This window comes from Larus michahellis, chromosome Z (assembly GCF_964199755.1).
Source record: "Larus michahellis chromosome Z, bLarMic1.1, whole genome shotgun sequence".
Lineage (NCBI taxonomy): Eukaryota > Metazoa > Chordata > Aves > Charadriiformes > Laridae > Larus > Larus michahellis.
In genome coordinates, this window is record NC_133930.1 from 15,240,604 (window position 1) to 15,251,355 (window position 10,752).

General features: G+C 40.5%; 1 protein-coding gene across 6 annotated transcripts in view; it reads left to right on the plus strand.

Moving 5' to 3' along the window:
• The window catches only part of OSMR (oncostatin M receptor), a 33,284-nt gene that overhangs the window by 18,912 nt on the left and 3,620 nt on the right, over positions 1-10,752 (plus strand). For 5 of the 6 annotated variants that reach the window (XM_074570989.1, XM_074570991.1, XM_074570992.1 and 2 more), the window contains 10 exons: positions 850-986; positions 2,250-2,409; positions 2,870-2,946; positions 3,348-3,564; positions 4,132-4,314; positions 5,436-5,537; positions 5,973-6,146; positions 7,868-8,032; positions 9,545-9,623; positions 9,904-9,976. In XM_074570989.1, the coding sequence (XP_074427090.1) occupies positions 850-986; positions 2,250-2,409; positions 2,870-2,946; positions 3,348-3,564; positions 4,132-4,314; positions 5,436-5,537; positions 5,973-6,146; positions 7,868-8,032; positions 9,545-9,623; positions 9,904-9,976 (1,367 nt within the window). The remainder of the gene's footprint in view (positions 1-849; positions 987-2,249; positions 2,410-2,869; positions 2,947-3,347; positions 3,565-4,131; positions 4,315-5,435; positions 5,538-5,972; positions 6,147-7,867; positions 8,033-9,544; positions 9,624-9,903; positions 9,977-10,752) is intronic. The other variant, XM_074570993.1, reaches the window with a different exon arrangement.

A 10,752-nucleotide genomic window follows, 5' to 3' on the forward strand; every position in this document is an offset into this window, starting at 1 on the left:
AAAGAAATGATATTTATGATGAGTTAGCCTTTTAAATAGTGATTACTGTAAAGTCCTTTGTGTTTTCCCTGGATATATTTACAGTGGAATTTTCCTTACTTAAAGGATGTCAGCAAGTAAAGAATAACTGAAGTTCATTGTTTCCAATTCTCCCTGTGGTAGCTGGGACCTTCTGTATCAAACACAAGCTCCTTTGAGTCTGGAAGTCCTCAAATTCTAATTCATGGTCCATGAAGTTCTAGGGTAATGACCAAAGCTGTAAACATACCACCCACTCACATTGTCCTGTATTACCCCTTACAGTTGGACTGATAATGGACTGATAATGGGAGAGTTTGAGATCTGCTGCTCTCGCTGAATACTGCTAACATAGCAGTAAAGAATGTCAGTAATCTTGTGGAAGAAGTAGCATTGGCAGTATTTACCAGAGGGTAACTACTGGCAGGAGTCAATGTAAGAGTTGTGAATAGAATTTCTGCTGAAGAGGTCGGATTCTGGGGTGTAGAAATGTGGCAAACGGTCCTCACCATGCTGCATCAGCAGCCTCTGCCAGGCCCTCGATTAGAGAATTTACTGGATTTGCAATAAAAGTCTCTGACTCTTTCTTTTGTTCATGATGTTCTAAAATATTTCCAAGTCCGTACAGGGGTTTTTTTTTTTTAATCTTGCATAACATTTACTTACATTTACAGTCTGAAATTAATTTTTACTAATTTATATCTGCTTCTCCTAGACTGGCAGAAAAATCTGTATTTTTTACTTGCTTTCACTACTCAGCTAAAATACCTTAAAATACTTTTGCATGTATTTTATATTTTACAAGAGCTAACTCAGATTTTCCTTTGGCAGTTTATCCTGCTGCACCCTTCCAGCTATGGGAAGAATGCACAGATACAAAAATCACATTATATTGGAAACATCGAAACAAAGGAATTGAACTGTTTTGTCAGACTGAAGTGCTCCAACCTGATGGGAAAGTAGAACTGGTACGAAACGTGAATTTCATACACAAAAACATAGCGAGTATCTTTTTGACATGAGATTAAAAAATAATTCCTCAGCAATATGAATACACTCTAAATCTTGTGAGCGTGTTGATGTCTCCTGGGTGTGTTTGCTCCCAAACCCTACACTGATGATGTGGTCCATGTGGGCAGCCATTGCTGGCACTAATTCATACTCCCAACACTTCCTATACTGCTGGCCAAAGTGTACAGTGTGACTGGTCTGCATGTGTCGCTCTGTCCTCTGCTGGATGGGTTCTGGGATTTGTTGAAGTAAATTAAAATACTTATGAGCCTTATTAATTGCTGGTAGCTATTGCTAATCTTGATTTGTCATGTTTTTACTACTCATATGATCTTACACACAACTGGTGATGGAGTGTGGTGAAGGCTTTTTTTATATTAGTCTGGGGAGCTTTCTGTGTACTATTGACTGTACTTGATGGCAGTGTGTCTGTTTTATAGCAAGGATACCCTAGAACAGTTTTTCTTCCCATCCTCTTCCATCTCCTTGAAGGTTATTTGAGTAGACTCCTTTTCTTGGTCCACCTCTTTCACAAATGGTGAGGCTGACTGACTCTGCATACTGTGGTTTCTCTAGGTGTTTTCTTATGAAGGCAGCTTGCCTCTAGCATATTAAAAAGGCATTATGAAGATCAGGATCAAGCTGCATTCTGACTTAAGTATTGCTCAAGAGCTATTAGATCAAATGGCTGCCGTTGCATTTGACCATTGCAGGGGACAGTTTAGAGGGACGGCTTAAAAGTACACTCACTTTTTGACTCACCAGAACTCACTCTGTCTCTTAGAAGGGAGTGAGGGAAAAGGTTCGGGGGAAAAAATGGAAAGAAAAGGTAGCTGTAGATGCTGTGGATAGATCTGGAACAGCATCTTACTTACATGAACTGAGTAAGAGACTCAGACTGTCTGAGGATAAGGTCTCAGTGAATTCTCTCCTTGAGGTAAAGACTTGTCATTTGACAGGTTTTGAGTGACTCCTACTCAAACAGTTACACAGAAAGTGCTTGCAGACCCCTTTTTGGATCTCTCAGTCTTCTGATCTTTTTTTTTCCTTTCTTTCTTTTTCTTTTTTTTTTTTTTGTCTGTTGTTCTATGATTATCTTTCCCAAGTCAAGTTTAACTGGCTATCGTAGGATCTAGAAGATGAACTATTTTTTTCAGGCAAAAACCTCTTGCTAATGAAGCTGAACTGAGCTCTGACTGTTCTGTTTTTCTGTCTTGCAGCACAATAGTTCAGACACGCATCTCGATTATGCCAGCATCACCCTCGGTGGGCTGCAGCCATACACTGGGTACACAGTTAGAGTACGCTGTGGGGTAGCTAATCATTTCTGGAGGTGGAGTGAATGGAGCGAAGCCCGAACCATCAGAACAACAGAATCAAGTACGTCCAGCCTATTAAGAAGGGAAGCTAGAAGGATGTTCTTTGCTGTTGCATGCATAGGAGCACTCTAAGCGAACTTTAAGAAGGTGGCTTCTTAAACAATTCTCATCTTACCTGCCAGTCTCTGCCATTTCATTCAGTGCAGGCAGTGGGAAATCCAGATGAGTGGGAGGATGGACAGACAGTTACAGTGTTCTGTGAGGGCTGGAGGAGCGGTGCAGAGGTGGGAACGAGCATCAGGGAACTGCAAGCAAAGAAAGATTTTCTATGAAAATGAACCAGACATTCATTCAGAAAAAAAAAATGGAGAAAGAAGTTAAAGGATAATGTTTTGGCAAGACCTGGGAGTGATGGGGAAAAAGAGGTTTTGAGGGTGGAATTTATTCAAATAGGAGGAAGCAATTAAAGGGTTTATCCTTTCTGCATGTAAAACATCTTTATTTTGCTGTATTTATTGCAGCTCCATCAGGGACACTGGACATATGGAGAGAAATTATACCAGTTCAGGGGGGACGGAATGTGACCTTGTTCTGGAAGGTGAGATATCAGTACAGAAACAAAACCCTTCATAACGTGTTTGGAAACTTCTCTGGTGAACTTTAACAAGTTGTGTGCACTTAATAGCAATTCAGTATGAAAATGTCTTTTAAGAATCTAAGATAAATATTATATATAACATATAGCTGTATGATAGTATGCTGTCCTGGTATTTCAGATATATACTTGTTTTTCTAAGTATTGTAATAAGACAAATCTCATTACTGATTTCTGCATTTCCATTTCAACCAGTATATGTATGCATGTATGGAAACAAGTGTTTATATTCTTACAGAAATAATACATCCAGTTAGGTATTTGAAGTTCTAAATGCTCCTCTCGTATTTTTTTGGTAAGATTTACTAAATGATTGGTGTTTACTCCCATAACGTTTTGCCCAGCAAGCACCAAGTTTTCGAGCAAATGGAAGAAATATTTCATATGAAGTAACCTGGAAAAAAGTAGAAGATGGCTCTAAGCCTGAAAGCATCTCCTTTTCATCAGTCTACAATAGCACAAGGATTTCCATTGATAACCATTCCTACAGAATCAGTATAATGGCGAAGAACAATGTTAATTGTTCACTCCCTTCAGTATTGATCATCCCTACAGCTACAGGTAACAAACAGCAGGAGTATTTTCAGTTAGATTTCCATTATGAGAGCTTTATTTCTACCTATTTTAATTGAAGTGATAATTTACCGTTTTGGGGGAATAAATTAACCTGGCCTCTTAACTCACATCACTGCTATCTGGAAATTATTACTGTATTTTTGCCTGCAAGGGGGTAACTATATGTATATTGAGCTTAAGTGCATTGATCCATCCCTTACAACAGACAGTCTGTTTCACAGAGGGAGTCTCCACAGATCAAAACACATTTAGCCTTAAACTACGGCCTCAGACCTGCAGCAGGTGCCTCGCAGGGAACTCTTGTGTGTGATTGGCTTTTTGTGACTTTCTGTTTATGACTCCAGGTTTCTGCAGTTGAAGTTTTAGCTTGTCAGCTTTCAGCATATGAAGAGATCAGTTTTCAGCATATGAAAGATTTCATATGTCTGATAGTGAAGGAACGTAACTATTTTATTATTGTTTTAACAGCATATCATAGAAACAATATTGATCTTCGTTAATGAATCTGAGGTTTCGTGCAGGAAAATGATTCTCTGTTTTGTTCTTTCCTAGGCACTGAGGAGCTTAAAGAAGAACAGGTTAATGGTACAGATGATGGCATTTTTATTTCCTGGGAGCCCAGACATATTTATGACAGTTACATTATCGATTGGTGTAATTATCCGATGTTACAGCCTTGTGATGTGCAGTGGAAGAGATTTGGGCCCGATACTTCCAGTGCTCTGATCAACTCAGGTGAAAGCTGAACAATTTTTCTTTCTGATTGTGCAGCAGTCTTTCATGCTGTGGGTATTAATTGAATTTAGGAAACAAATCCTGTTGAATATTCAAGTCTGTGCAGTGCAAGTGTAATTCTTCAAGGGCATGTGGCATCATGTTTTGCCTAGCAAATGAATTAGACACCACAAATGTGCCAGCACCAGTAAGCCTTCGAAATCAGCATAGTTTTTTAGAAAAGTCAGCATAGTATTTTAGAAAAAAACCCTTCTGAGTAGCTTGTAGTAACTTCTTGAAGGAGGATGGTAAGGTTAATGAAGGAGTTAAAAATCTTTTAGCAGAAGAGATGCAAAATAGAGCTCTGCCTTAGACTTAGGCAGTTTAGCACCCACTGTGTAGTGAGATGTTTAGTGCTGTCGGTGTGCCACAGATAGTGTGTCTTAGTACCAGTCCTTAATTAGGATCATTTTATCCCAGTGATGGCCATTAGACCTAAATCCTTCTTGGCTGTGTGAAAGTTGCCCTGATATACTTCCAGCTGCAAGAATATAGCCTTCCTGGATTTTCTTGAGCTGAGAGTTCTCTTTGGAATGAAACATGTTTGAAAAAAATTTGACTGAACACATTTCAATATGTAATAAAGGAAATGCACTTCAATTCATACAATTCCTTACTGAAGGAGAGAGCAGAAAAAACGTTGTCTGGTTCTTCAGTGGGTTGCACTTGGTTAATCTGAATGGGAGTGGATGTCTGTGAGGATAACATGGAATCCTGATGCATGGGTATGTGTCTACATTAAACAGTCCAAAACATGACCTTTGCCTGAGCCAGAAAAGGAAATGAAATTACCTTGCTCTTTGATGTGTTTAGAGTATATTGTGCATTCATCTTGAATACTCCAGGACAACAAAAATATATTGCACCCCCTCCCCAGTTCTGTCTTTCAGACAGAATAAATGTGTTCAATCCACATTATCCACACTAAGATTTGGTTTATCCTGTGTCTCCTTCAGTTGCTTTAATAGCACAATAGCACACAAAGGAGAATTCTAATGGATTATAGACCTCTGTAGTTGAGTAAAAGCAAAACAAAAGACAAACTATAACCTATTTTTGTAATCATTTCCACTATTTTCTAGTTGCTTTTGTTCCGGGGGTGAGATACAACTTCCACATCTATGGATCTGCTGCTAATAGAGCCTCCTTATTGGAGAAGAAGACTGGTTATCTCAAGGAGCTACGTAAGTTGGCAGCGTATTATATTTGCTAAAGTCATCTGTCACAAACAGAATTACACAGACTTCCTCCTGCCACTACGTAAAAATGTGTTTGCTGTGCTGTTTCTAAATCATCAGTGAAGCATTTAAAATATGTACAATGTACGAGACTCTGAATTGAGGATATTTGACTAGTGCAGTGACCAGGCAGAGTCCACGTTAATTAGAATAGCTAAACAAAGCTGTGATTAGCAGCCACTGCTTTGTGTACAATGTGGACTGAGAGAAGGCTCTGTGAAGTTCACAGTTTATGTGGAGCGCTATGGCTTTGTTCAGCTTTTAAATACAAGCGAGACATAAACAGAAACACCACATGGGAATTCATATGTTTTTCAAGTGAGAAGACAAGCATTCTTGAAGAATATCTGGCAAGTTTAACTTGAATTTCCTTTCTTCCAGCTCCTCTGCATGACCCTACAGTGGAAAAAGTTGAACTGACTTCCAATGCAGTAACACTGTCCTGGGATTATCACCTCAAAAATGAGTCTGGTTTTGTAAGAGGTTACCATGTTTATGTGTCACCTGTACAAGAGGACTGCAGTTTGAAAGGATCCAAAAAACATGTTCTGCCAGGTAACTGAGCTCTGGGATTTAGGAAGTTGTGTCATTGACACAGGTGAAAGACTTTGTGCCTGTTGTTGATATTGCAGCCTCTTAGAAAGTTCGCATTAGGCAGGCAAATTGGCTCATTAGGCAATTTATGGTTTTCAACATCTGCTGCTTTTGATTCTGCTCTAATGTTTGAGATGCAAATGGGTGAAAGTGGGTCCTGGCTTTATGGAGATTTATAGCCCTCGTCCTGTTGTCTGTAGCTCCTTTTAACTCCAGTGTGAGCTCTAGAAAAGGTTCCTGCAATACTGTAGGAGCAGTGAAGTTTCTGCCTCCTGTGATCAGAGTTCTGCATGGATTTTGAAAACATCTGTTTGTGGTCTACTTGGATGAGAGTCATAGGAAGCATGTTAGTTTTATTACGATTTGGGGTATTTTAGAAACAGATGGGATACAATTTATTTCCTTCAGAATTGGAGCACTGTGTAAATTCCCCATTTAAATTCTGTTATAGTGAAAGTATTTGTGGCTGTGCTCTACAGTGGAGTTCCTTCAGCAGAACTGAGCTGTGGGGTGGCACAAAGCCACATTTAAACTTTTATATCTGATCTTCCTGCTCCACACTCAAAACTGCTCCAGATGACTTTGTTCTGTTATGGTTTTCAGATGTTTCCAACATGTTCAAGGATATATTTTTTTTTTTCCTTGTCTGTTCTTCCAGTTGGGTCAGATCGTTCTGCTGATTGAACTAGTACTAGGCTGAAAAGCTGAGTTTGAATTGAAGTCTTACGTAGGAGTTCCTGTCAGAACTAAACTAACCATAGAAGTACCATAATTCTGCAAGTAATCCCGTTTAGACGTTGAAATGTTTAAATGAAGATTTCCTGCTTCCCACTTTGTCTAAGCTAGCTGACAAAGGGTGTGACTGGGAAGAGGAGGAGTAAGCTAACCCTTTTCTCCCTGGGGTCTGGGAGTTGCACAATGGAGAGGCAAAAGAGTTTTTTTCAGGCAGGCATTCTTTTGCTTTTGATTATCGCCAAAGAACTTGACCTCAGCTTAAGGTGAAAAAGGAAATGGGAAAACTGTAATCATTCTGTTAAAAAGCTCTACTAAAGGAAATTAAAATATTGCAGCTTTTGACAGCAGGTTATTAGGTGGTCCGCCAGAGGATGGGCAATGCTGTGGCCAGTCCCGTTCAAAGGGATATGAGTTCAGCCTAGTGGCAATGAGTCAGGATGCATCATCCTTCTCAGAAGAAAGTGTGTAAATTACAAAGAATGTGGGTTGCAAACATTATGTTATTTCAGTGGTTTAGCGGTCTCAGTTAAGCTCATTTGTAACATTCTGGGGAGACGGTATTGCAACCTTTCAATATTTAAAGAGGGTTTATGAGGAAGATGGATTGAGACTTTCTACCAGGGCCTGTAGTGATAGGACGAGGGGTGACAGTTTTAAATTGAAAGAGGGGAGATTTAGATTAGATATCAGGAAGAAATTCTTTACTGTGAGTGTGGTGAGGCACTGGAACAGGTTGCCCAGAGAAGCTGTGGATGCCCCATCCCTGGAGGTGTTCAAGGCCAGGCTGGATGGGGCTTTGAGCAGCCTGGTCTAGTGGGAGGTGTCCCTGCCCAGGGCAGGGGGGTTGGAACTATAGATGATCTTTAAATGTCCCTTCCAACCCGAACCATTCTGTCATTCTGTGGTGACTCAGTAATTCTGTGATTCTATTTTATGTTTCTTTTTAGACGGTGCAGTGCTATGTAAATACACAATTGAAAACCCAGAAGAAAAGAGATACACCGTGAAACACCTATTGCCAAACACAAAATACAAACTAGTGGTTAAAGCATATACAGGTGCAGGAGAGACTCCCATCGTTAGCTTTAGATACATAGATACACCGTTTAACTGTGAGTATTGGTTGTGGAAAATTTCTCTTCTAGCAGACGGATGGGATGATTTAAAAGGCTAGAATAATCTTCCTTTCTCAAGGGAAAACATTTAATTCAATGTAACGTGCACTTGAGAAAGATCCAACTGAGAAACAAAATTTGCATACCAACATGACATACGACATTTTGATACTTCTAAGTAGCTATGGTTTTTATCTTAGGATGAAAATAATTTTACATCCTTAGTTAAGTCTTACATCTTTCTGGGAAATCGCTTAATATATGCACATTTGCATGACCAGTGAGTCCTGTTTGCTAGAATGCATTGAAGAATTGCATTTGGATTTAACTAGTTTTCTAATATGGGAGAAAGTACAGACCTGTGTGCAAACAGGTAATTTTTGTGTGGACTCTTGAACTTCTGATTCTTACTCTCATCAGTCTCTAAAACCATTGCCAAGGTACTCCTTCATAGGTTAATAAGAAAGGGTTGTTGGCTTGAGCATTGTAGTTTACTAACTGGGCAGCTTTGATCATCAAAGCGGAACAGGAAATCGTTTGCCTGTACTTCTGTTCCCTTGAAAATACCGCTCAGCAGCTGTGGCTGTGAAACATATGATCCCAGTCAGAGATGCCTGGTCTTGAAAATTAATGTGGGGATGGAGGCGAAAGGGTGACGCATTGGCTATGCGAGGAGACTTAATGTTTTAGGCTAACTAGTAGAACAGTGTCTAAACCCTCATGGTCCCCTCACAGAGGCAGTTCTGCCTCTTACATCTGTGTTCCAGCTCCCATTAGCCAGCCTTCTCTTGTGCAGGCACAGGCATTTGTACAGCCGTGCAGGGAATCAAAATGAGGGCTTAATTAACCCAGAAAAGATAAAAGGAGAATGTAACACATGTCCATTCCCTGCTGTGGTCAGGACACAGACTGGCTGGCACAGGGCAGGAGGTCACTGCCCAGGGCAGAGGGAGAGCGAGCACTAACTAGTGCTTCCCCTCAGCAAGCTTATTATAGACTGAGTGCCTGTGAAAACCGTAGCCCAAGGCTGTGTCTTCCAACTAGAAGAAAATATGGAGATTCTTGTGTCAGCATAAGTCCTAGGAGAGCAAAACGCTTGTGTAGTGTCTTGTCTTGCTATAGTCCCTCCATACTGGAGGTACAGATGTTCCGTCAACGTCTCACGACAAAAATCTGTTTTCCTTGAGGATCTGAGAGGAAACCTAAAACAAATAATTAAGTGAGATTATTATTGTCGTAACTTTTGGAAATTTACCCTTATAGTGAAGATGCTAACATGAGGGCAAATTAAAAGCAATCTAGTAATAATTCAATTTTGGTCCAAAACCTTACAGCCGTATCCCAGAACTTCCAGCCAAAATATCTTGCAACCACGGACCACGCAGTTTTACTGCTGAATTAGTGGCAGGTATCCCATGTGAGCTTAATGTTATTTTTGCCCCAGAAACTCTATTGACTTTAACAAGTGAGAAGTTGAAAACAAGTTTTTAAAGTATTTTTCTTTCACAGCAAACACGCTGTACCTTCTAGTCCTGCTAGTGATAGTTCCATCACTAGTAGCAGCTATATGCCGCTGGAAGATGAAGTGGTAAGTTATAACGCATTCTTCTGTTGTAGGCAGAGACCATAACTAACGTAATTCGCAAACCACAGCTGAAGCTTCTTGCTTCCAGCCTGTTGCAAGGCCCCGTTCATTTTTTCCTTTGGCTGTCCAACTGTATGGATGTTGTAAGTACGTGGCTTGCAGCATTTCTGAGATGCTCATCATCTGCTGTTGTTTCTGTATACATCTATGTGTTTCTTCTGCTAGTAGAATATGCTTTGATGAGAGAACAAAAACATTCTTTGTTTTTCTTTCTTATTTCCAGGGTGAAGGAGTGCTGTTGTCCTGTAATACCTAGTCCTAACAAGAGCAAAGCGCTGTCATTCAAAGAGTTTAAGGTAAGATCACTGAAAATCTTGTATTTTTGATTTTTCCATTCTTTGATTAGTAAAGTTTCAGAAAAATATTTTTCTTGTGTTGACTACATTTAAAAATGAATGACACTCATTATACAGAAATTAACGTAATTTGTTATCACCATTTAATGGAAAATTCTCCTTTTGATATTCATGTGACTCTGCAGTGACCAGTTTATATTCTGCAGTCTGTTACTGCAAAAAGTGAAAGCATAACTGGAGAATAAGTTAAAGCTTTTGATACCGTAGGCAATTCTTCTGTTGTTACTTTTCAAAACCTAGCACGGCCTGAGCACAGCAGACCGGAGGACGCTCCACTCCGCTGCAGCCTTTGGACTGTATCCGCCCGCTCTGCCTGCCCCACACGTCCCCCTGCTGTGGGGCACAGCAGAGCGATGCATCCTGCTGGCCCTTGGCAGGATGCAGGGGCTGCTAGGTCTGGCTCAGGGAAAGGATTAGCAAAAGATTTTCAGCTGCTTCTGCAGGTCCTTCAAACCGGGAGCTGCTGTTTCCATCTGTGTGCAGGAGGGTCGCAAAACTAGGAGCACGTCCTTATCCTGGCACAGGCGTGTCCGCTGCCGTTTGTGCTGCTGGTGTGCACTGAAGGCTGGCACCAGAGGGGGGGTTCTGTACAATTTAACAGCCCCAGCTGCTGCCTTCCAGTTGCTCGTGGTTCAGACTGAAAACTGCACACGTCAAAAACCTGGCAAAGTCTTTAAACGTACGGGGACGTGGTTCCTTCTTCAAATGTAGATATA